The sequence below is a fragment of the Macaca nemestrina genome, chromosome 1 (genome assembly GCF_043159975.1).
Source record: "Macaca nemestrina isolate mMacNem1 chromosome 1, mMacNem.hap1, whole genome shotgun sequence".
NCBI classification, from domain to species: domain Eukaryota; kingdom Metazoa; phylum Chordata; class Mammalia; order Primates; family Cercopithecidae; genus Macaca; species Macaca nemestrina.
In genome coordinates, this window is record NC_092125.1 from 180,521,157 (window position 1) to 180,546,834 (window position 25,678).

Genomic DNA, 25,678 nt, shown 5'->3' on the forward strand with positions numbered 1-25,678 from the left:
AGGTCAGATGTCATACAATGAGTCATTCCACCTTCATGCAGACAGGCTTACCAGCCCCTTCTCGGTGTCACATCTCTGAGACTCCTTGAGCAATCGAGTCTGTCCCAGCACAAGGCAGGAGTCTGCTCTTTAGTGGACTTGGTAGGCGCATCCTCACACACCTCCAGCAGCAGGGAGGTCACCACTTCCCGGGCATCTCAATCCACCGTGGGGCAGCTCTGCCCATCAGAGGTTCTTCTTAGCTCAGAGCTGGGTACCACCTCCCAGTGCCTTCCTCTCCCATTCCCAGCTCTGCCCCCCCCCCGGGGTGGGGAGCACACTGGGTGCGTCTGTTAGCTCTTTCCTGGTAAGGTCTGCAGAGACCTGGGCCCCCACGTCAGCCCTGCTCCAGCTCCCAGGCCTGCCTCCAGTCCCCTGCTCTCCTCTAAGGGACAGAACCCACTGGTAACGCCCCCTCAGTGAAGATGACCCGTGACCCTCCAGGTGAGCCCTTAACAGGCCCAAAGCCCAGGAGGTCCTTTGCTTGGATGCTCCACCTCTGGGAATGCACAGTGAACTCATAGGCCGTGTGTGCTGGTTCAGGCCTCACCTACTATTCCCAAGTGGGCCATCTGCACACACCTCCAGGCCCCATCACCGGGGGCTATGCCCTCTTCTCCCGGGATGCCTGCCCGTGCAGCTACTCTGCGGGCCCCAAGAACTGAACTTTCCACTGATGCCTGCTGGTCTGGCTGGGGCGCTGAGGGGCCTGTATCCTGCCCCCTCCACCTGGCACCAGCCCAGCACCTGGCAGGAAGCACGCACAGACATAGCCACAGGCTGCAGGGATAGGGATAATGCTTTTATATTAGTTTTTCTATAACAAGAAAAATCAGCTTTGAGATTTTTATCATTTTTTTCCTTAGAAAAGAATAAAAAATAAAGGCATCCGGAACTTCCCCCACGGGCCTGAAGAATAAAGGTGTCTCCTAGGTGCAGCTGGGCCCTTCCTCCCTGGCTCAGCCCAGCCCCATCGCCTCTGCTTCACTCCTGCTCCAAGGCCCAGCAGCACCCAAGGGGCTCTCCCGTCCTGCCTCCGCTGGGCTTACCCATTGGAAAAGTGCCTGTGTCCTGCCAGGGCATGGCAGGGAAGGACTCTTAGCAGAGTGACTGCCCAGCACCTGGAGGAGCAGGATGGGCCAGGCCAGGCCAGCAGTCCTGAAGGCTCCTGTCCCCAAAGGGTGCGAAAGGAATAAAAGCCAGCTCTTGTGAGTTCCAGAGGGTGGCAGGCACCTGGCCACAGAGCATGGAGATACCCTTGTGTCTTCTCCAGGGAACGGACGGACAGATGGACAGGGCAGACGGCGAGCTGCTGTGGCTGATTCTGGCTGGGGCAAGAGCTGTCTGTGGCATAGGCTTTGGAGGGCTGTTTGCATATGACTTGTGCATGTGTGTGCGTGGTGTGTACACACACATACACATGTCAGCAGGGGGAGGGAGTGGGTGCCTGTGTGTGCTAGGGCAGGGGCAGACCCTTCCCTGCATGATTCAGAGGGTGTGGCAGTGGTAGTGGGGGTGTGGCAGAGACCGTGGTGGTTTGGAGGGCAGTGTGTAACGGGCTGTGTGTGGCTGAGCTGGGTGTGTGAGGGTGTGACGTGTGTGCACGTGTCTGGTCGTGGGACATGCTGCGGGAAGGGGTGGGGATATGAGACTGTCAGCCTGTGTCATGTGGGGTGCCCGTGTGTCCAGCTGGGTGTGTCTGTGTGGGCACAGCGGAGTAGGGGCTCAGCGCACCGGCGTGTGCTGCAGAAAGGACTCCGGCAGTTCATCGTCCTGCAGAACAAGTGAGAGAGTCAGGGGCTAGCTCAGGGCAAACCCGCCACCCCAAGCAGCCTGAGGGGGGCCTCTGTGGGAGCCCTGCTGGAGGGGCTTTGGACAGGCCAGGCTACTGTGAGGAGGGAGGGAGCGTGGGCCCCGGGAGCCCAAAACCAGTGGGGCGCTCATGCCACAAGGCCCTTGGGTCCCACCAGCCACTCCCCGGGGCCTCTCCCAGAGCCCCACTCAATTGACCTGAGATGGGGCAGATTCTCACCCACCCCAGGACTCCATAGCCCCTCTCATGAGGGCTGTGGTGTCCTCACTGAATGGCCCGTCATCTTGTCGCCAACCCCAACTCTGTGTGAGGACAATGCCTCAGAGAACGGCTCCACCTTCATACTCCCGGGCTCTGGGAGCTGAGGAAGGTGACCCCAGGCTCAGCCTCTTGCCAGTCCCTCCACACGTGTGGATACCCACCCCTGTGCACACTCTTCTCTCGCCATCAACTTGCGCCCCTCTCCCGGCTCCCTCTGTCAGCCACCCAAGTGGCCCTCAACAGCCCCCTCTGGTTCCTCTTTGCCCCAGGCCCTACTTCAGTCAACACTCAACAGTGGCCCAGCAGCCCCTCCCACAGCTACGCCCTGGCCCTGTGACCCCCAGCCTGGCTCACTCGTCACCACCTCTCCTCTCTCCTCAGACCACACCATCGTTCCTGGCTCCTCTCCAACATCCTTCTCTGAGTCCCTGCCCACCGGCCCTCCTGTCTGCACCTCCTTCCTTACCCAGCCTGATCCCGGGACCCACGCCTGCAGCCAGCCTCCAGCCAACACACTCCCTTGTTCCTTGCCCTCCTGTCCTGAACTCTTGGCTGAAAACCCAGCTGTGGGTGGATCCACCTGTCCGTCTTCTCCATACCTGTGGTCTGCGGAGCACCTCCCTGCTGCACAGAGAAAACGGAAGACTGGAGGCATCCGGCTGACATGGCTTCACATCCGGCCACCAAGCTACCAACCCCTGTGACAGCAGCCACCCTGCCCTCTGTCCCTCCTGCTAAAGCCAGCAACTTCTATCATTCCCACGGGGGCCCTCACAGTCAGCTCTTTCCTACATCGGTAACTCCCCCTCCAGGCCAGTCTCTTCCCACCAGCACCCAAGCCGGCCCCTTCCATTAAGAGGATGCGTGTGGAAGATGCATGTGTGCGTTGGGGCATCTTCCCAGAGCCCCTTACACAGGGCTTCCCTCGAGAGGCCTTTGCTTCCTGTGAGGCTCAGAAAATGAGCGCTTCCTGAACCTCACACCCCATTCCCACCTCTGCCCTCTCTCATCTCTCACAGCCAGACTTCTCAAAAGGCTTGTCTGCAGTGCCTGGACCCACTTCCTTTCCAGCCACTCTCCGCACCCCAGCTTCCCCTGTGGCTACAAAGTCACAGACAACCTCCAGGTGGAAAAATCCAGTGGGCACTCCACAATGCTCAGCCCCCTCAACCCCTCAGCAGCACTGACACAGCCAAGACCCCCACTTCTAGACAGGCCTGTGCATGCACGCATCATGTGTACGTGTGGGCAGGCAGGTGTGTACGTAAGGGCCTGCGTGTGTGGGTACGTATGGGTGTTTTGTGTGCATGTACTCACATGCATGTACACATGTGTGTGCAAGTATGTACATAGTCTAGGCCTGCAAGTATGTCATGGAGTACAAGCGTGTATGTGTGTCTGTGTGCATGAGTGTGGTGTGTGTATTCTGCCTGTGCATGGTTTGTGGATGTGTGTACATGTTGAGACGTGCGTGCACATGAATGTATGTGTGTTGGTGCATCCGTGTGCATTTGTGTGCATGTGCACTGTGTTACATACATGTGCAAACGCCCTCTGGCCATGGCAGTCTGGGGTTTTCCTACCTCTTTTCCTAACTTCTCTGTCTCAGTCTCCTCTCCCACGTTGCCTGCCCGCCTCACTCACTCTTTCACGGCAAGCTTCCCCAGCTCCCTGCAGCTTCAGTGATTGTTTCAAGGCTGACAATGCCTGGAGCCCTCTCTCCAGACCAGACCTCACTCCTGAGCCCAGACCCACATGTTCAGTGCCCCCCGGGCACTCCCTTGACAGCACCCACACCCTGGGTGAGAATCTTCTGGAAGGTGTGGGCCTCCCGTAGGCGTCAATCTTTCACTCAGGGCCTGGTACATCCCAAGTGCTCTTATAAATTTGCTAAATGGGCAGATGAAGCAGAGGCCGGAGGGTGAAGAATGGACGGAAAGACCCCTATATCGGGATCAGGAAGGGGAAAGAGCAGTGAGCAGAAGTGTGTGCTGCCCCACACAGGCCACATACCTAGGTCACATCTGGGTCACCTTGTCACTATCTTGTTTCCTCTTCCTCTTCCTCCTCCTCCTCTTCCTCCTCCTCCTTTACCTTCCCCAAGCGGCCACGGTCCTTGGAAACGTCACCAAACTCAAAGTTGCCTTCAATGTCCAAGACCTGCAGGTGCTTCAGCCTCCGGAAGGCGCTGTCCACCACGGAGCCCACAGCCAGCTTGTTAAACCTGTGGGAGCGTCAAGGCGGAGTCAGTGCCAGGAGCCCAACCCCCAAGGAACCCTCCCTTCCCCCAACTGGCCTCTCCAGAAGGTAACAGGGGAGGGAACGGCCCTCCTGGAAAGTGGTGCAGCAGGCGGGAAAGGCCAGGGCCTGGGAGCACGGTGCATGATGGAAGGTACAGGCTGGTCAGGGCAGCCGCAGCTTGGGGTGGGACTGGCACTGGGCCAGTCTCCGCAAAGTGAGGGGTATCTCTCTGCACACAGTCTCACTGTTATTTTGGAAGCCACATCTTTGGGGGCTGTCTCTATGCCATCCCTGGCATTAACCCCAAGGCCTGAGGCTCCTGGGCCGCGGTAGCCAGGGGTCACCACAGTGCCTGATGTGGAGTGGCACACAGGCAAGGCCAGCGCTGAGCCGGGCCAGGGCCACACTCAGGGGTGGGAAGGTGGAGGCTGTGGCTCTGATCTCAGGCTCCTCACTCTCTGTGCTTCAGCTCCCCTGCAGATGCCTGAGGCACATGTCAAGCCATCCTGATGTCATCAAGCCCTGGGCCTTCTGGGCAACTAAGCTCCTGGGAGCACACACTGCTCTTCTCTGCCCTGTCTCCTTCTCTCTGATTTGGGGGCAGGGATTATGGGAAGTGCTGGGAAGAACCATCCTGGCTCTGCTGGATGGAAGCCCCTCATATCCTCAGGGAGCTGCATCCCTTGAATCATTCCAAATCTCCATCTCTTAGCCCCAGAACCCAGGGAGGACCTGAACATCTATCCCTGAGTGTGAGGCCCGGGCCTAGCCTGGATGACTGCAGACACAGCAGTCACCTGTGCTCTCAGGGCCTCAGCGCTCTCAGCTGCAAACCAGGAAGACGCTGTCCGGCATCCTTTCTGCCACAGTAACATTCACAACACCCGTGAGCACTGGTTTCTAACGCTTCCAAAGCCCTTTGACAAACCTAGGAACCACATCAGGCCTGGCCAGACTGTCCCCACCCTTGAGAGCTGAGCCGTGGTTACACAGTCAGCAGTGGAGCCAAGCTGTTCCCACGTGCATCAGCTGTCCCGCTGGAGCTGGGGCAGACCCCACGGGGGTGTGTACAGGGCCTCGAGTGGCCTCCTACCTGAGAAAGATCCCCTTGAGGTTGGGTGTGGAGTCGAAGGCATTGGCGGGCACCGCACTAATCTTGTTGTTCTGCAGGTATAGGTACTCAAGTGACTCGGGGAGCCCCTCGGGGATCTCTGTGAGCTGATTCCCGGCGATGTCCAGCAGCTGCAGGGGCGACCAAGGGAGTCAGGGACTCCCACCTGTGCAAAGCACTTAACAGCTTACAAAACTCCCACCAAGTCCCCAGCCTATCTAAATCTAACAACAACCCTGTGTGGAGGAGGGGGTGTCTATAACTATCCCCACTTACCAGATTGGGAAATAGAGGCTCAGAGAGGTTCAGTGATCTTTCCAAGATCACATAACCCGTAAAAGGCTGTAGCCGGGTGTGTCTGACTCCAAACCAGTATTCTAATTGATGAATGTCCTACCCAGCTTCTTGTGCCTTCCCACATAAACTCGCAGCCAAGACGTTTGGGTGTCACAGTCCTACCTCCTGACACACTTGTCATTCCCATTAGACTTTGTCATTCCCAAAGATCTCAAATGGGCAGAGCCCAGGGCTCCTCCAGACTCTGAATCTCGCCCCACTGGCCCTGGATGGGGCCGTGGCAGGTGCTCGGGTGGGACTGCTCATTTATGGACCTCAGGGGCCACATGTACAGAGGCCAGGAGCAAGGGCGTAAGACCCACAGTGACCCCAGCACAACAGCCAGGCCCCAGGCCGTTCTCCGATCATCACATGCCTGGCATCCAGGGGAGGACAGTCAGGGAAGTGGGTTCCCACAGGGAGCTGCTGAAGCCACTGGGCGGCCCCTAACCTGGAAGCACCCCACCTTCCCGCCCAGGTTCTCTGATGAGTTTCCTTTTTTTTTTTTTTTTTTTTTTTTTTAATTTGAGACAGGGTCTCGCTCTGTCGTCCAGGATTGAGTGCAGTAGTGCGATCATAGCTCACTGCCAGCTCTATTTTCCCTAGGCTCAAGTGATTCTCCCACCTCAGCCTCCCAGGGTAAGTGGGAATACAGGTGCATGCCACTGCACCGGGCTAATTTTTTTTTAATTTATTTTTTTGTAGAGACCAGGTCTCACTATGTTGCCCGGGCAGGCCTTGAACTCCTGGGCTCAAGTGATCCTCCTGCCTCGGCCTCTCTAACTGCTGAGATTCAGGCATGAGCCAGCGTACAGAGTGGATTTCTCTTTCACCCACACTGGTTGAGTTGGGGGTTTTGTTACCAAAGTGAACTATGCGCCCAGGCATCCCTGCCTAATTCTGACCATGTGGTCACAGCAGCCACATCGACTGGCCAGCCCCAGAAAGCATGAGTAGATCCCCACCTCCAGCCCTCTGCAGACTGGTGAGGTGGGCCCACAGCTCAAGCTGGCCCCTCTACCTCCCATCCCAAGGCCCAGACTTCTCCACACACCTACTCCTGTGCCTGCAAAGGGGTGAGCTTGACTCTCCCATACATACCACCTAAACTGGCCCCTGGTCCCCCTAAGCCTGGGGCCCCTACCTGCAGCCATGACCTTCCTTGCCTCCACAGCCCTTCTCAAACCTGTATCTGCAGGTGGTGAGCTCAGCTTGGCCATAGCAGCTGTACTCTGCCCCTCACTCTTGTACCTGCAGGTGGGCTGGGCTCACCCTAGCACGCCAGCCACACCCTCTGCCTGACCCACCTCCTGCCTCCCCTAAGGCCTAGCTTCGCCCTAGCCAGCATCCCCACAGATACCTGAAGGTGAATGAGCTCAGTCTGGCCATACCAGCGGAACCTCCCTTACCACCCAGCCCTTCTCGTCACCCTTCAGACAGGTGGGCTCAGGGCAGCCATGCCAGTACCCCCCTCCATGGACATGGCCCAGCCTCCTCCCTTCCGCTTACCTGCAGATGGGCAAGGTCCACCCAGGCACGGGGGCCCAGGGCCCGGCTGCGCAGTCGGTTGCTGGTGAGGTACAGCTCACGCAGCTGGGCCATGCCCGCCAGTGCCCCTCGTGCCAGGGCAGCCAGCTCATTGCGCTTGACCTTCAGCACATGGACATTTCGAGGCAGCCCAGGTGGCAGCGTGTGCAGCCGGTTGCCCGACAGGTCCAGCGAGCGCAGCAGGCGCAGCTTGCGGAAGGCGTCGCGGTGCACCTGCGGGCTGGTGATGCGGTTGTAGCTGAGGTTGAGCTCCTCCAGGAAGTAGGTGGTGGCAAAGTCTTCGCGGCCGATGCCTGTGATCTGGTTGTGCAGGATCATGAGGGTGCGCACGCGGCGAGGCAGGCCGCTGGGCACGCGCTCCAGCGCGTTGTTGTACAGGTGCACCGTGTGCAGCCGCTTGAGGCCCTGGAAGGCCCGCGGGTGGATGCCCTGCGCCTGCAGCTGGTTGCTGTGCAGCAGCAGGTACTCCAGGCTGCGGATGGGGGTCAGCACATCCGCGTCCACGCTCCGGATTGCGTTCTTCTCCAAGTGCAGCAGCACCAGGCTGCGCGGCAGCCCAGCTGGGACCCGAGACAGGTTGTTGCTGGACAGATCCAGGTACTCCAGGCTGGAGAGCTTCCTGGGGCGGGGAGGGAATTAAGACGGTTGGCAGGAGCCCACATTGTGCTCGTTTCCACCACGATTCCCAAGAGAAGAGGCTGGGGAATTGCCACTAGCTCCTCCCAGCTCTGCCGCTCACTGACTGTGGGCCCTCAGTCCTCGGTCCTCGGGTTGACTCAATGATATTCTGGTGTAGGAAGGATCCGGCATTTTCTGACACACAGGAGCTTACTTGAAGACCACTGTTTAACCTTTTGATAGCCTTTTATGGCTACCTTGATCCCTTATAAAAATGAAAATGTATTTGCCTTCAACAAGAATGCCCAAGTCTATATTTCGGACCAAGAAGCCAGCCTCTGCCAATGCTTCTTTATCTCACTGGAATCTCGGAAGGCCTTACTTCTGCATAGTTCTTGTTCCCAGGGACAGAAATGTCAACAGAGGCACAAGGCTTAAAGTTCCTTCTCCAGGGAAGGTGGGCAGGGGACGTGTGTGAGGGGCTGGGCTGGGTGGTTGGCCCTGAAGGAGCTTCCCGGGCCCCGTGGTCACGCCAAGGACCTGGTGAGACAAGGACTCACCAGAAGGTCTCATTGTCCAGACCCTCGTCAGTCAGGTAGTTGTTCTGCAGGTACAGCTCGCGCAGGCTGCTCAGCTCGCTGAAGGCCCCTGGGGGAATCTTCTCCAGCTTGTTGTTCTGGGGGATGAAGGGAAGGGAGGAGAGTGTGAGGAGGACTGAGGGCAAGGTCAGGGCCTCGGGATGAGGTGTGGAGAGGAGTCTGGGAAGCCACCAGGAAGGGACCCATGTGGGCACCTGTGCCCATGTGGGCCTGAGCTCTTCCCCTGCAGGCCCCCGCCCCAGTGCCCTGGCTGTGGGGTCTGCTGTGCCCCTCCTTACTTCTCCCCTGCCCACCTTGAGGTGCAGCTTGTACAGGGCAGGCGGCAGGTGCTTGGGCACGTGGCGCAGGAAGTTGCTGGACAGGATGAGGACCTCGACGTTGCTGGAGCCGTTGAACATGTTGTCCGGCAGCCCGGCGTCCGCCAGCTTGTTGTTGTGCAGGTACACAGACCTGCGGGTCGAGGCACAGGTCCTCACCCACCTGGGCTCCCTAGGCCCTGCGCCAGCTCACCTGGTGAGCCTCCAAACCCTTGCCCAGGCTGCTCTCCTTCCATCCAAACTCAAGAGTAGAGAGTCAGAAGGACCTCAGATGTTGCCTACACAGCCAACGGAACTAAGGACCAGAAGGAGGCCGTGCCCCACCACAGGTGGTCCCATAAGCTAGTGGAAGAAATAGGATTTCCTGACCCCTGGCAGAGGCTCCCCCACACCTTTCAAGGTCTCAGTGGACCCCTGACCCTTTCAGCCCTGGAGTCCTTGCCTGACTTGCGGCCCATTCATCCCTGCCTGTCAACCCCATGCAGCCTGGCTCTGAGTTCCTAGGACTTCCTAAACACAGGGCCTATCTCTGCCTGCCTCTTTGGCCCTAGTGCCAGCACAGGGTCTGTCTCAGAGGAGGTGACCCTCATCCATTCAGCAAATATATAGTGAATATATTATGTAATATAATATATTAAATATAGATATATACATATACATATATGAGGTATATAAATAAATAGATATACAAGATGCCAGAGCTGTTCTAGACTGAGGGCATAACAGTGGACACGACCAATGAGACAGACCCTGCCTTCGTGGAGCCAACATACTAGAAGGAGGGAAGATAAGGAACAAGGGTCATCTGTGACAGACACAGCTCAGTTTTGCTGTGTGGGCTCTCTTGCACCTCCATCTGTGGGATGGGGCCATGCACAGTGGCCCTGGGGTCCTCAGACAGATGGAGAGAGTCAGTGAGACGGCAGACGCAGGGACGGAAGGGCACTGGGGTTGTCCAGCCCCCAAACTGTCCTGGGGGCGGCTCCCCAGCAGCCCCCCACCCCGCCAGCACCACCCTGCTCTCTCTCACACCTATGCCGCGGGGCGGTCGCTCCTCCCAGTGCAGCTCAGTGAAGGGCAGTTCTGCCTGTTGAAAGATGCTCCCCTCCCCCCAGGGTTGGGAAAGTGGGGACATCCTCACTGGTTCCCCACAATTCCTGTAGACCACACTCTCTGTCCTCGCCTCCTGGCCCAAGTTGTCCTCCTCTGTTAGGGCCCCTGGGTGTCCCTTCACCACAGCCCTGAGCACAGGGCCTCCTTCCAGGCCTGTCTCTGCCTCACACAGGATGGCCGCCTCCGCCTCAGCCCCTCCCCTTGCCCCAGCCCAAGCCCAGACCACCCCCGACCTCTGACCTCAAGTTTGGCTTCTGGCCAAAGGTGAGCCCATAGATCTTGGTGAGATAGTTGGCAGCAAAGTCCACACTGATCAGGGCGTTTGGCAGGAAGCGGGGTGCCAAGGTCAGCTGGGAAGGGAAGAGTTGGGGCCGAAAGAGCAATGGAGGAGCAGAGGCCAGCTGTGGGTCCCACTGTCTGCTCACCACCGGGTCCCCTTCACTGTGTCTCCCTGCAACCAGGCCATCTTTCTCAAATTGAAACCTGTCCCACCCCCTGCAGAAACAAAACCCAAACCTCTCTGGATCTCCTCAGCACTCAGCTTGGCATTCAAGGCCCTCAGGACTTGTCCCCTGCCCTGCCCGTCCTCCTGGGTTCATCCCGAGTGGATAAGAGGTAGAGGCGGGTGTGACTTTTATACCTGATCTTAGCCAAAAGGCCGAGAAGTGATAGGTGTGACTTTAAGGTTGCTCTGGCTGCTCCAAGAATTGGGGGCAAGTGAGGAGGCAAGTGTCCAGGTGAGGAATGGGGGTCAGTGCGGTAAGAGCTGAGGACCTCAATGGGATTAGACATGGTGAGGAAGCTCAGGGCCCAGAGGCACCATTTGTGGCTTGGACCAGTGGGGTCGTAGGTGGTTGGAGATGCCCCTTAAAAAGCTGGGAAGACAGAGGAGGACTGGGTCTGGGGACTATGGGCGGGAAGCTGTAGCTTCCTTCCACTGGACGTCTAGGGGAAATGTCAAGGAGGCAGGCAGATCTCTGAGTCTCAAGTCCAAGGAGTAGAAAGGGTTGGAGACAGCCACTGGACATGGCCATGATGCAGATGGGAGACGGAGTCTGGGAGGGCACAGGTAACCTCCAGAGAGTGGAGAGAGAGGAGGGGCTGGGACAGCGCTCTGGAGCATACCAAATATTTGGAACATGAATACCTTTGTGCCTTCACTCATGACGTTCCTTGTACTGCAGTGCCCCCCCTACCCTGGGGCCCCTGCCTAGAATCCTATTACCCTCCATGCCCCTGCTCAAATGCCATCTCCTCCAGGAAGCCCTCCAGGTATGACTTCCCCAGTGGGGACAAGCTCTTCCCCCTCTACACTCCTGTGGGCCTTGGCTTCTGTCTTCATGACCTGACACACTCTGATGCCCTGAGTTATAGGCATGGGGTCCGTGTCTTCCCCACCTCCAACCTGGGGCCATGTCTGAGCAGCAACAGGGACCCAGCAGCCAGTCCAGAAAGGCCCTGGTGAAAGTTCATGGAACTCAGGGAAGACAGTGCCTGGAGGACAGGGCAGCATACCCCCCACCCTGCCTCAAGCCCCTCACCTTGTTATTGGCCAAGTACAGGTAATTGAGGTTGGTCAGATGCTCAAACGCCTTCTCTGGGAGCCCTTCAAAGGACAGGCATCGGTCAGAGCCCTGGATGAAGGAGACGCTACAGGGAAGCATAGCAAGCACCCACCCTCCTCCACCAGCCGCCTGCCAGGACTGGGGAGGCAAAGGCAGCTCAGATCCCCTCCCAAGCAGTTGGCGGGGCCCGCCCAGCCCTGTTCTTTCTCCTTGCTCACATGAGCCCAGGCTCAGAGGAGCAGGCAGTTACTGTCTACTGAGGGACTGACTCCTCACTCTGAGCGGGGATGAGCCCTGAGAGGTCAGGCCAGCAGCAGAGCACCCAGCCTGACCCTTTTCTGCCAGGAAGAAGTGCTCCCCTCTGGGAGAGCCCCAGAAGGTCAGAGCCCCGTCCACAGGCAGGTGGGCTGGGCCGGGAATGGCTCCACACAGGGTGGGGCTGCGGCTCTGGGCCTCCTCACCACCTGGCTCACCCCAGCTCCATCTGGCAGATGAGTCAGGACTCGGCTGCTGCCGGGAGCCCTGCCAGGCTGGCCTCTGACCCTCGTTTTCCGGCTCCAAGACCCCCAGATGCTGGACCTCACCCACTATCTAACAAGAGGGAACAGTTATATAAACTGGCATGTCTCTCCACGGAACACCCTGCTGCCGCTGTGTAAGATGACGGTCAACGAGAGGCTTTAGCAACGCGAGAGAGGCGGCCGAGCTGATGGCTAAGAGACGCAGAGCAGGCTGTGATATCATAGCATGTGTTCAGCCACGAGTTTAAAACACAAAGGAAAAAAGACCACCGGACTGTGGTGATGGCTGCCCCACTAACTACAACTCAGCCAATTGTACCTTTGAATTGGGTAAATCTTATGGTATATAAATGATACTTCAAGAAAGCTGCCTTTTAAAAAATGGAAACAAATACACCAAAATGTCAATAGTAGTTAATTCCAAGTGGCAAAATTAGGAGAAATTTTCTCTTTCCATTTTATTTTACAAAGTTTCTATCCCAATCAGATGTTATTTTCATGATCAGGAAAAACAAAATCTTTTTAAAATATGAGGACTCTACAACTCTTGGGTCCTAAAGGCCCTCGGAACCGAAGAACCTGTGACAAGGTTTCTCTCCTGTGCATCCCCCAGGTCTTAGAAACACCCGCCTGGGGCGCACAGGACGGATCAGAAGCTGGTTGGCGTGTAAGAGGTTTTCTCACTCTAGAGAGATTCTTCAAGCAATCACCATGTCAACAGACACAGAGGTTTCCCAGTTTTCACATAATGAAGATCAGGGATCCAAACTTCTTCAGAAAGCTAGAGGCACCGTGTGTCCCATTGGAATGGCAGACTTTGCAGCCATTGTTGCATAAGGATTACACAAACTGAAGAGCAGGGGAAATATGAAAATGTCCCTTCATCTGATCCACATGCATGTGGCAGCCCAAGGCTTTGTTGTAGGAGCCATGACTGTTGGTATGGGCTAGTCCATGTATCAGGAATTCTGGGCAAATCCTAAGCTTTAGAAGGAGAGAGGCTCTCTTGGTCTTGTTGGAGGAGCTTGTTTTAGTTAGACAGCTTTTTTCTTTCTTTTTTTTTTTTTTTTTTGAGATGGAGCCTCGCTTTTATTGCCCAGACTGGAGTGCAACAGCAAGATCTCAGCTCACTGCACCCTCCACCTCCTGGGTTCAAATGATTTTCCTGCCTCAGCCTCCTGAGTAGCTCAGAGGCTGCTGAGTAAGCACTCGTCAGCACGCCAGGATAATTTTTTGTATTTTTAATAGAAACAGGGTTTCACCATGTTGGCCAGGCTGGTCTCGACCTCCTGACCTCAGGTGTTCCACCTGCCTTGGCCTCCCAAAGTGCTGGGATTACAGGCGTGAGCCACCACACCTGGCCTAGTTAGACATCTTGAAACACGTCACCTGAATGCACTTGATGATGTCCACTTTCTTAAACTGTTCAGATGAAATTAGTTGTAAAGAAGACAGGGACGTCTAGGGGAAATGTCAAGGAGGCAGGCAGACCTTTGAGTCTCAAGTGCAAGGAGTAGAAAGGGTTGGAGACACAAGGATGGGAGGGCACCGGGGTTGTCCAGGTAACCCTGACGTATTCCCAGTTTGCTACAGAATCTCATGTTTTGGATGTTATATAAGGGTCCTATTTTCCCCAGTTAATTTACCTTTTTTCTATCTGTCTTGTGGACTGGCTGGCTCTTTTAGAACTCTGTCCAAAAGTGCATGGAATATAACTTGTAAAGCCTCCCACAACTGATATTACCTATGTGTGTGTTTAAACCAAATTTAGAAAGCTTGCGATAGAATTGCACAGTAATAATATTTATTAAAGAATCACAATTGTAAACATGAAAATAACTTATGGATTCTAGTTTAGTTCTTTTGTAATTGCAGAATTATATTTTTGCTGCTGTTGTATTAGAATCATTTTGAAATGTCATCTTGAAATAGAATCATGTATTTTAACTCATGCAAAGGTAAGTGAACACTTTAAAAATGTGTGTGTTGCTTACATTTAACTAAACAAATGACTTGTAATGGAATTGATGAATGACTTATGAGCATGCTGGTTTGGCCAGACAGTATACACAAACTTTCATGTACAGAATGTTATTACACTTGTGAAATTCTCTTGTCTAACCGGAATTTACATTCCATGGTGATAACATGGTATATGTATTGTTATTAAAGTAAGTGACTATGTCAAAAAAAAGAAGAAGAAGAAGAAGAAGAAAAATACCCGTGTGGTATTCAGACAAGAAGAGGGAGCCCCTTGCCCGTGTGGAGCTGGTTCTCATGCAGCCCCACTGCTAGCCCGGCCCGGGCCTGCTCTCTTCCATCCACACCCCAAGATCCACAGGGCCAAGCTCTCCCCCGGGCACCCAGCATTGTTCAGGCCCCCAAGGCTCCACTCAGTGTCCCTGACCCTGGGCTCTGGGCGGCCCCTCACCTCGGGAAGTCAGGCGGTTGTTCTGCAGGTTCAGCGTCTCCAGCCGGTGCAGCCGGGAGAGCTCCTCAGGGTAGATCTTTTCCAGCTGGTTGTTCTAGGGGGTAGGGGGTTGCGAGGAGGCAGCATCAGCCTAGTGGGGTGTGCCCTGGACTCCATTCGTCACCCGTAGCTCCAGTCCTAGAATCCAGTCCACCTGCTGGGTGCCTCCCTTGGAATTCTCCCCCATGGCAGCAGACCCCCAGTGCCAGCTCTGGGCCAGGTCTGGATATGGGCTCTGGGGCACAGCAGTGACCACAACAGTTGTGTGGGTCCTGCCTTCAGGGAGCCCACACACGGACATCTATGGGCAGTTCAAACTCGACATGCTATCTCCTCCAGACCTGCTCCTGGAGCCTTCCCACTTCGTGACAGGCAGCCACAGCTGCTCCCCAAGTCAGAAACCACTTTTCCTTCCCCTCCTTGGCCCTGCAGTCCCCTTTCCCCTTGGAACACATGGAAAGCTGGGGCAGGTACCACCTCCTCCAGAAGCCTTCCTGGATTGGGTTGGGGCTGGATTAGGAGGCTGCTCTGGGCCCCACACACAGTCCTTCCATTTCCATCTGGTGCCTCTATCTGTTTAAGTCTCTGCCTCGCCCACTGACTATAAGCACCCAAAGGGCAGGGAACGCCGAGCCCTGCCTCCATGCGCAGCCCCCACACAGGACCGCGGGCCCAGTGCAGGCGCTTGAGAGAGCTGGTGTGTGGATGAAAGAGCAAAGAAAGCGACAGTAAGAGCTGTGCTCAGCATGGCCCTTTCTCTCAGTGGCTGCCCTGGCCTTGGGCTACCACAGCTGCCAGCTCAGACCCACCAGTGTGGATGATGGAAGGCAAGTCACTCTCCCGCACAGGGCCTGATCGCCTCTGGGAATGGGTGCCGCAGCCCCTCCATCTCCCAAGGGCTGCTGGGCCACACAAGGCGAGGATGGGTGCGCCTGCACTCCACGGTGCTCCCAGTCTGGACACTGTGTCCCACCTCTCAAGGTTCCAAATTCTAGCCTGCCCCTTGGCTGGAGACAGCACTCCATCCTAGGAGGCCCCACAGTATTCTGTCAGGTCTACATTGCTCTGGGGTTTCCTGGCCTTGTAACGGTGGCTGTGCATTCAGAGGGTCAGCTGCTAGGCAAGTCTGCGTCCATTTTCAGACAGAGCCTGGCTCCACTTGGCCCAGCCCGGACGCTAAGTGAGCAAAGGGGGTTTTATTGTACTAACACAGTGCTCCGTGACTGGGACATCAGGAGGGGTGTCACCTGGTGCAGCCAGGGCCCCAGGAATCTGACCCTGTGGTTGGGAGTGGAGAGCCGCACATACTGGAGGTTCTGGTGAACAGGTTGCTGGGAACGTCGGGGTTCTGGGATGGGAGCCAAGGGTGTGTGGGCAGCCCCGTGACCACGGGTGCAACGCGGACCTCACCTGCAGAGACAGGTGGCTGGTGTGTTCAGGCAGGTCCCCCGGGAACTCACGCAGGTCGATGCCGCCACAGTCCACGACGCCCTCCTGGGAACAGGCACAGTCTCGGGGACAGCTGATTGCGGCTGGGCCAGGCCCAGGCTCCTCAGGGCTCAGGACCAGCACGGGCTCCTCCTCCGCAAATTCGTTCTCTTCAGGGCTCAGGCTGTGGCCGCCGCTTCGACCAAATCCTGGGGCTCTCATGGCAAGCACAGGTCCCAGGTGCAGCTGTGGCGGCAGCAGCAGCAGCAGCAGCAGCGCCCGGCTCTGGGCCATGGTGCCTGCAGGGGGTGCCGAGTCAGATGCGCCTGGGCGCCAGGGCTGACGGAACCTGTGAGATACAGTGGACACAATTGGGGCCCTTGAAAGTCATGACGGGGCCCTCCCGAGCACAAAGCAGGGCCCACTCTGGGCCGTCCTCAGAGCCCAGCCGATGACTGACTGCCACCCTCCGCACCTGCCCAACCCCCACCAGGCTGCCCTCCAGAGGCCGGGGACCAGGTAAAGCCCTGTCCTCTGGCAGGTCTGCAAAACCTTCTGCAGCCTTCATGCAGCAGGCTTGACCCTAAGGAGTCTGTACCCCTATTTCCTAGAAGGGGAAGCTGAGACACGAGCTGGACTGTGCTGAGCCCTTGCTATCCTGGCACTGGTGGTGTGGGAAGACCCCGTGCCTCCTCCAGCAGCCACAGGCCATGGTGAGCCAGCACCGGCAAGGTGCGTCCCGGCTCTCCAGCTTGCCATTCTCAGGTCCTCCTGACTTGGTCCTGACTCTCTTCCAACTGTCCCCTTAACTGCCCCCAGTTCTACAGGACTATGGGATAGCTCCTCCCTCCAGGCCTTTGCACATGCTGTTCCTTCTGCCTAGAATGCCCTTCCTCTCTCTTGTGCAATCAGCATTTTCTTTTCTAGGAACCAACTTCAGTGCTATGAACATGGGAAGAGGAGGAGCAGCAGGACACTGCGATGCCCTGGGGCTCCCCGTGACTGCGTTCACCCAGAGCTTAGCATTAGCTGGGTTGGGTTTTGAATAGCAAAGGTGTGTTCTTCTCTGTGTCTGGACATAGGTCAAGCCCAGAGCCAGGCACAGAGAAAACACCAGTGACTACAGATGCTGCTGCCCTCATGGCCTCCCAAGTCCCATTCCTGATGTGTATCCCCTCAGCTGCCCTCACCAGGGCTTGATGTGCTCAGTGACCACTGCCACCTGCCAGAGACCACTCCCAGGCATGGCCCCCAGGTCCAGCAAGGACGGGGCACAGGGGATGATCTCAGGCCCACAGAGGAAGGTGCTGGAAGATGTCATTGTCCCAGCAGTCCCGTGGCGTAGGCTTGGCTCCTGGTGGGTTCCTGGGTTCTCTTTACAGGGACTCAGACATCTCTGGGCTGTGATAAGACATGCTGGTAGCTCAGGTTCACTGACTCTCAGGTCCCACAAATCCCAGTTTGAGTCCCACCTCTGACTTGCTGAGCCTCAGTTTCCTTGTCTGTACAATGCAGATAATACATCTAAACACACAGCTTCTGTGGAGTAAGATAAGACGCAAAGCACCTGGCTTTTAGGTGATGAGGTGATAAGGTGATGCTATTAGGTGATGAGGAGCTGCTGTCACCACTGCAGCAATCACGCATAGGAACATGCGGCACTAAGTGAGCAGCAGGGACGGTGGCAAGGACCTGCTGGGGATGCCTCCAGCACGAGGGACATTCACTCCTGAGCTGAGTGGCCACAAGTCCTGGCTCAGGCTGAGCCTCTCTCCCCACCACCAGATCAGAAACCATGACCATAAAGCAGCTAGAAGGGTCTGGCAAGACCCTGGGCCTAGGAGGGTTTTGTAAACGGGGAGCTTGACAATGATGTTAATGTCTGGAGCTAGCGGCCACAGCTGCAACCTTTGCTCTGGCCTCAGCTCTGGCTCTTATGTGACTATAATTGCCTAAACCTCAGTTTTCTCCCCCATCCTTGGGTATGATAACAACACTATCCTTGTGGGAAGACCATTAGGGGTCAGTGAAATGCATGTACTGCACATAGTAAGTGCTCAATAAACGTTAGCTTTTCCTGCCACTCACTAATTGTCTGTTCCATGCGCATGGTCTGCACCCCTGCCACACCACTGCTCACTCCAGAATCCTCTGCTCCTGCTCCTTTTCCTTCCCTTGTCTAGATCTTGTAGATCTTGCTGGGCTTTTTTTTTTTTTAAGACAAGACCTCACTCTGTCACCTAGGCTGGAGTGCAGTGGTGCAATCATAGCTCACTGTAACCTGAGCTGCTGGGCTGAAATGATCCTCCAGCCTCAGCCTCTCAAGCAACTGGGACTACAGGGGTATACCACCATGCCAGCCAAATTTTTAAATTTTATGTAGAGATGGGGTCTCTCTATGTTGCCCAGGTGGTCTCAAACTCATGACCTCAAGTGATCCTCCCAAAATGCTGAGATTACAGGCATAAGTCACTTCGCCTGGCCCTTCGTGTGTGCTTTCTGACCCAATCCCAGGCCCACCTCCTCCCAGAAGATGTTGCAGACATTGTAGCTGCCTCTGAGTTCCTGCTGCCCTGTGGTGGCTGTGGGATTTCAGATACCACTTTGCCTCACTTGGTGGCTCAGCCAGTTATCTGAAGTAAGGGCCCATGGTGCCTGGGCCAGTACTGGGCACTGGGACACAGGTGAGGTGGAAAAGATCCTTGTCCTCCATCTGGAGGGGGCAGCAGACCTTGGTACCAACAACCACTCCCCACCCAGACTGGGGGTGGGCGGGGCAGCATAAAAGGGGTCCCAAGGAGTAGGAGGTCCTAGAGGAGACAGGAGGGGTGGCAGCCAGGCTTGCTTGACCCTACAGATCCACATGGTTTATGGAGACTCAGGTCTCAGCCACTGGCCCAGCAAAGAACCAGGGAGCCCGGCACACCTGCAGCTTCCAGGCTCCAGGGATCAGTCGGTAGCAGCAAGTGGCACCCACAGCAGCCCAGCCCTATGCTGGCTCCGCCACACCCCTGCTGCCCCTGCCCCCTGCCCCAACACCGGTCTACAGACCATCATTCCCGCAGCACATTATAAACCACAGCCAGCTCAACAGCCGGCAGGCAGCCCCTTGCCCATCTGACCCCACTGCAGTCTGGTGTTCTGAGAGTGGGAGTGTGGGCACAGGCCCAGGCCCCAAATTCAATCAGGGCAGAAGGCCAAGGAGAAGAATCCAGGGGAAGGAACTCTGGTCTCACATATCCTGTACACGCACCAGGCAGGCTGTTCTGCCTCCTCGCCTTCTGTTTGGTGTCTGTAAAAATCTGTAAACTGTATCCATAAAAATATTGAATTTATATTAACATTGTGCACCATACTGAAAATGTTATCATCACCACTTTACAACTCAGGGAGCTGAGGCCCAGTGGGGTCAGCCAGTGAACAGCTGTTAAGTGGCAAAGCTGAGCTCCCAGCCCACATCACATCAACAATGCTACGCTGCTCTCCCCTAGGCCAAGCATGACGGGGAGCAGGGGACCCAGACAGAAGACTCAGCGTGGCTTCTGCCCTTCAGAGAGCCAAAGCTGCACTGGCCACTCCATTAGCCACTGGCCACACGTGGCTACTGGGTACTTGAAATGTGGCTGGTCCACATAGAGATGCAAGTGTAAAATGTGGTGTCCGTGGATTTCAAAGACGTAGTACAAAAAATAATGTAGGATGCCTCATTAATATTAATATTAATGACATCAAATCCCATTTATTGTTATATTGATTACATGATAATATTTTGAACAGGTGAAATAAATGTTACCAGTTTCATTTTACTTTTTAAAATGTGGCTTCTGGCTAGACAAGGTGGGTCATGCCTGAAATCCCAGCACTTTGGGAGGCTGAGACAGGTAGATCACTTGAGCCCAGGAGTTTGAGACCAGCCTGGGCAAGATGGTGAAAACTCGTCTCTCCAAAAAATACAAAAAATTAGCCAGGTGAAGTGGCATGCACCTGTAGTCTCAGCTACTCAGGAGGCTGAGGCAGGAAGATCACCTGAGCCCAGGAGGTTGAGGCTGCAGTGAGCTGTGATCACACCCCCGCACTCTAGCTTGGGTAACAGAGTGAGACCCTGTCTCAAAAAAGAAAAAAAAATGGCCCCTCTAGAAAATGTTGCATTGCATATGTGACTTGCATTTATGGCTCACATTATATTTCTACTGGACAGTGCTGGTCTGCAGCTTTATGCATAAGCTGAGTATTATAATCCCATTCTAAGGGATGACTACCAGGCAAAAGGGAAAGGGTCATACAGGCAAGGGGGTCAGTGTGTGCAAAGGCCCAGAGGCAAGACAGTTCACACTCACGAGACTGCTATTTCATTTAATTCTCACAAGTAGCTCCCAACTCCATTTCTTAGACTAGTAAACAGAGGCTCAGAGCGGTAAAGTGACTCATCCAGGCTTACACAGCAGTCAGAGTTGGAACCCATGCCCTTCTGTCTCTAAAGCTCTCCACATGAGAAACACTCACGGCTGGCTGAGCTGCCCCTCTGTCCAGGGGTCTGAGTTCTTCCTCACCAGGTGGACTTCAAACTCCTGGAGACCAGGGAGCTCCCCTGCTCTTCCCCACACACCTCCCACACGGCTGGGTACACAGAAGGGGCCTTAGGGGGCTTATCTTGCTCCATTCTTAGAAGAGCAAGGCGGGGTACAAATTAGCCAAGTGCCTGTGGGGTGTCTGGTGGGGGATAGGGACTGGCAGTGATACAAACAGGCACAGTTGCCACAACAAGCCCAGGCCACGAAGGAGAGATGTGAAGGCCAGGTTAGGGAGTGTGAGCCTTATCATTGGAAGATGAGGACCACTGAAGGGCAGGAGCGTGACACAGGGTGGACGTGAGGCTGTGCAATTGGGATGGGTGAGGGCTAAGGGGGCCTGACCCTGGCAGAGAGAGAGGTGCTGGACTGCAGGAATGGAGGGAGAGGTAGGAAGGACAGACAGGGCATGGAGAGTGGTCCCTCCAGCTTGGCCAGCCACTCTCAGGGCTGTGAGGTCCTGGGCAGGTCCAGCCCTACTTGCTGTGTGACCTTGGCCATACCACTGACCCATCTGCATCTAAATTTTCCTGCTTGTAGTTTTTTTTTTTTTTTTTTTTTTTTTTTGAGACAGAGTCTCACTCTGTTACCCAGGCTGGACTGCAGTAGCACAATCACAGCTAACGCAGCCTTGGGCTCCTGGGCTCAAGTGATCCTCCCACCTCAGCCTCCCGAGTAGCTGAAATTACAGGCATGTGCCACCACACCTGGCACCTGGCTAATTTTTTATTTTTAGAAATGGGGTCTCACTATGTTGCCCAGCCTGTTCTTGAACTTCTGGCCTCCTGCCTCGGCCTCCCAAAGTGCTGGGATTATAGGCGTGAGCCACTGTACCCCGCCTTGCTCTTCTAAGAATGGAGCAAGATAAGCCCCCTAAGGCCCCTTCTGTGTACCCAGCCGTGTGGGAGGTGTGTGGGGAAGAGCAGGGGAGCTCCCTGGTCTCCAGGAGTTTGAAGTCCACCTGGTGAGGAAGAACTCAGACCCCTGGACAGAGGGGCAGCTCAGCCAGCAGTGTTTCTCATGTGGAGAGCTTTAGAGACAGAAGGGCATGGGTTCCAATTCTGACTGCTGTGTAAGCCTGGATGAGTCACTTTACCGCTCTGAGCTTCAGTTTACTAGTCTAAGAAATGGAGTTGGGAGCTACTTGTGAGATTTAAATGAAATAGCAGGCTCAGCCTGTCACCGCTGGCACCAAGTAGGTGTGACATAGCAGGGGCTACTGTTACTGAGAAAATAAGTGGGACCCACCGTCTCCTCCAACCCCCACCAGGGAACCAAACCTCAAGGCCCAAAGTGTGAGGTTAAGGTAGGACTAGAAGAAGGAAGGGAAAGGGAGACCCAAATCAAGAGGCAGATCCTCAGCCCCCAGCACTACCTTCCTTCTATACTCAAATTCCTTACAAATCGACTGCCCACCTGCTCGGTGCTGGGCCCCAAACAGCTGCATCTTATTGACTCTAATAGAAATCCTGGGACAACATGTTTGTCTTCCCATTCTGCAGATTTGGAGCTCAAGCAAAAAGGGCTGGCATTGTTGCCCATCCCTAAAAAGCTCCTGCTCAAATGCTCCCGCTCAGGGAGGCCTCTCCTGCCGCCTTGGCTGGGTTAGGGTGTTTCTGGGTGCTTCCACAGCAACCTTGGCCGGCTTTATCCTTCAAGTCTCAGCTGAGCCTGCCCTGTCTCCCCAAGCCTGGAGTGGATGCTGGGGAAATGTTTGCTGAATGAATGACTTTGTGAAAGGCAGAATTGGAAAGGATCTTGAGATCTGCAATATGATCTGCTCTGACTCCCCCAGTTTGCAAATTAGTGTGTGAAAGCCAAGGCCAAGAGTAAAATGTGGGTCTTCTGACTCCTGCCCAGAGGCTTGAGTTGGCCTTGAAGACTGAGCAGGAGTTCTCCAAGTGGACAAAGTGGGAGAAACAGCCCTCTAAGCAGAGGCAGGGTGTGATCAAAAGGCAGGGGCGGGGCTAGAGGAGAGGGATGTGTGTTTAAGGAAGGGTCAACAGGGTGGGAGGCCTAGGTGGCCAAGGGCCTCCACAACCATGCTAGTGTTGGTGACAGGGACTCATTAAGGGTTCCAAGCAGGACACGATCAGCACTTTCATGTATGACTACACCAAGCCTAAAAGTGCCACCATTAGTAATCCCTTACCCTATACTCAGGCAGAAGAGATAAAGTGTGCGCTCACAGATGACACGAAACACAGTCGTGTGACTCTGACACTTCTTAACTTGCACTCGAGGCTAGAGTAGACTGGGTCCTGGGCCCTAAGAGTGGACATGAGGGAGCAGAACCCCCAGACCAGTCCCCACGGGTCTTTCCCAGGGCAGTCCCCAGGCTCTTCTGAGTGACCTACCTCGGAATGCTGTGCACCTGCAGACCAGCCAGCCTCCTTGCTCACCATGAGCCCTCCTGCCTCACCGCTGCCTTCCCACTGTGGAAGGTTTCTATACAAAGGAGGGATAGGGGACGGGACCACCCAGGGGCTCTCCCGGTTCACACCAGTGGCGCCTCTTGGAGCGGAGCAGACCACAGCTTCCCCTTCCCTGGCCAGCCGGTAATCCAAGGGCAGACAGGTCAGTAATTCACTCCAAGCGCTGGGGGCGCATCCTCCGCGCCTCCCGGACCAGGTCAGTCAGTGCCGCGCGCACCCGGGCCAGGGTGCTCGCCTCTTGCTGCCGCGCCTGCTCCTCTCCTAACCCTGCTCCCTCTCCTAACCCCAGCCCCCGAGGCTGCCAGGAGCCTCGCCGCCCCGCCACCACCTCCTCTTCCACCTGACGGCACGTCAGGTATTCCAACGCCACGATCTCATCCCCCGCCCCAGGCCGGGCTGTGGCTTGGGGACCTGGAACCTGGGGCTTCCGCTGCATTCGCAGAAAGGCGCGGACCTCGCTCCTAGCGCTTCGCGGACCCACACCCCCTCCTCCGTCCAGTTGTACCGGCTGGGAAGCAGCCGAGTAGACAGACAGACGGACTCCAGGCCGCCAGTGGTTGGCACTAAGCTGTGGCGGCACAGTGGCCAGGGAAGCCGAGCCCCGGAGGGGACCCACCCGGCGGCCGACGCGCCCTGGAGGCCAGATCTCTGCCCCTCTCCGGGCCTCAGTTTCTCTATCTGTAAAGAGGTGGAGGTTGGACTCGCTAGGGGGCCTGATGAGTCAACGTGGAAAGACGCGGGCTACTCCGGGCCCAGGCTCTCCTGACAGGGGTCCCCGCCCCTACACAGTTCCACCTGCCCCCCACATTCCCTGTCGCCCGCCGGAGTCCTCCCACTCCAGCCCCCGCCCCCATCCGCCCTCAGATTCTTTCCAGATGTGCGCAGCGGGAGGGGCCTGGGGACGGGGACCTGCCTCTGCTCAGAGAGGAGAAGGCCCCTGCCTGGGTCCTGACTGCGCAGGGGTCGCACTCCAGAGGAGGAGATCTCCGGCCGTGCCCTCAGTGCAGGGTCCTACAGAGGGGGTGAGATGCGGCGGCTCCGCCCCAGGCAGCTGCTGGAGCCATCCGGAGAGGCGGGGAAGTCTGAGTGCGCTGCCCGGGCTCAGCCCCTGGACCCCCGGCCCACCCTGGCCGCCAGAGCCCTGTACCTGCTGCGCCCCGGCGCCGAGCCGCGCCCAGCCGGCCGAACGCGCTCCCCCAGGCTCAGCTGCGCTCCGCGGGCTCGGGCTCCTTCCATTCAAGTCAAGCAGGGCGCTCCGCGACGCAAGTTTTGTTGTGGGTTTTCTCCTCCCCGCCTCTCTCCCGCCCCCCTCCCCCACTCCCCCACCCCCCCGCGAGCATCTGCTGGACGCCGGCCTCCTTCGGACACAGGCGTAGGGTCCCCCCAGGCGCGGGCAGGAGAAGGCCTGCCCCCTACCCGCGCGGGACTTGGCCTGGCCCCACTTTGCGGGGAGGCAGAGCAGTCTCACCGACCCCTCTTAGCCCCGGCCGCCGCACCACGCCCCCCTGAACCCCTACCCGGGAGACCGGGAAGGCGGGCTGTCTAGTCCACGACGCTTCCTAGTTCCCAGCCTTCCGCACTGGAACTGGACCCCCTTTAGGCCCCACACCTGAAAGGAGGGCTGGGAAGAGGGGTCCTTCGAGCCAGTGCCTTTGAGCTGTATCTGCCTCATTACAGAGGATGTTGCAACCGCTCCAGGCACGAGTACCTTTCCGTTCACTCTCCCACCCTGGGGTCCTGGGCCGTGGCTAATGGGGCCGTCAGCCAAGACCCTGCTGGGCCTCTTCCCGGAAAAGTTCCCCACGCTCCACCCCACCCTCCACTCCCATCCCTGTTGGCCCTGGGCCCACAGCCTGGTGAGCCTTGAAGAATGGTAAACTGGGCCGGAGTCGGGGGCATGCAGATCCCAGTCACAGAGAAACAGGGCGGGTGAACAGTGAGACCTCACGCCACCATATTGCTCCCAGGAGCTGCAAATGTTTCCAAGTAAAGGAGCATTAACTACTACCAGCTGAAGCAACACTGTTTGGCGCCAGGGGCTTCGGCGGTGGAACAGGCAATGGGGCTGGGCTTAGGTGGTACTTGGCACCTCCACTGTGTAGCAAGCCTCTTCCCCTTACCTGGTCTGGCCTGTGGGCAGGGCACCCACACCTGCCTCACCTGGCTGCCCTCCCACTGGAGAGGGAGAAGGATACATAAGTCACACGTGGGACCTCTTGCTCAATCTTACCCTGAATGAATGAATGAATGAATGGCCCCTGTAAAGCAGCTCCAGACCTTTCACTGGCTGGCACCCCCATGGCAGCCTCTGCTTATACCACATGCATGACGCCTGCTTATACCACATGCATGACGCCCTGCTTATACCACATGCATGACGCCCTGCTTATACCATATGCATGACGCTCTGCTTATACCACATGCATGACGCCCTGCTTATACCATATGCATGATGCCCTGCTTATACCACATGCATGATGCCCTGCTTATACCACATGCATGATGCTCTGCTTCACAACTCTGCAAAGGAAGAACTGCTGCTGCTCCACTTTATAGAAAAGAGATGGCCTCAGAAAGGATACTTGACTGAGTAAAATGCCCACTCACTGGCAGAGCTGGGGTTTTGAACCCAGGTTTACCCTTCTCCACAGCCCAAATTCTTCCCATGATGGAAACAGGCAGGTAACTTGAGCAG

At 56.4% G+C, this 25,678-nt stretch overlaps 1 protein-coding gene and 1 pseudogene across 2 annotated transcripts; one reads left to right on the forward strand and one right to left on the reverse strand.

The window, feature by feature from the left end:
• Positions 1–820: 820 nt before the first annotated feature.
• On the reverse strand, positions 821–24,724 carry LOC105495068 (podocan). Of its 2 annotated transcripts, none has more exons than XM_011764245.3 (11): positions 24,593–24,724; positions 15,963–16,329; positions 14,514–14,607; positions 11,538–11,602; positions 10,237–10,346; positions 8,860–9,016; positions 8,528–8,643; positions 7,311–7,968; positions 5,448–5,596; positions 4,127–4,337; positions 821–1,812 (listed from the first exon to the last, which is right to left on the reverse strand). In XM_011764245.3, exons 2-10 carry the CDS (start codon positions 16,272–16,274, stop codon positions 4,154–4,156), a joined length of 1,845 nt encoding a protein of 614 aa, XP_011762547.2. In that variant the 5' UTR covers positions 16,275–16,329; positions 24,593–24,724; the 3' UTR covers positions 821–1,812; positions 4,127–4,153. The 2 variants fall into 2 exon arrangements, with proteins under 2 accessions (XP_011762547.2, XP_011762546.2); XM_011764244.2 differs by lacking the exon at positions 24,593–24,724 and adding an exon at positions 24,131–24,264.
• Positions 12,794–13,072, forward strand: LOC112429012 (HIG1 domain family member 1A, mitochondrial pseudogene; annotated as a pseudogene).
• Positions 24,725–25,678: the final 954 nt, after the last annotated feature.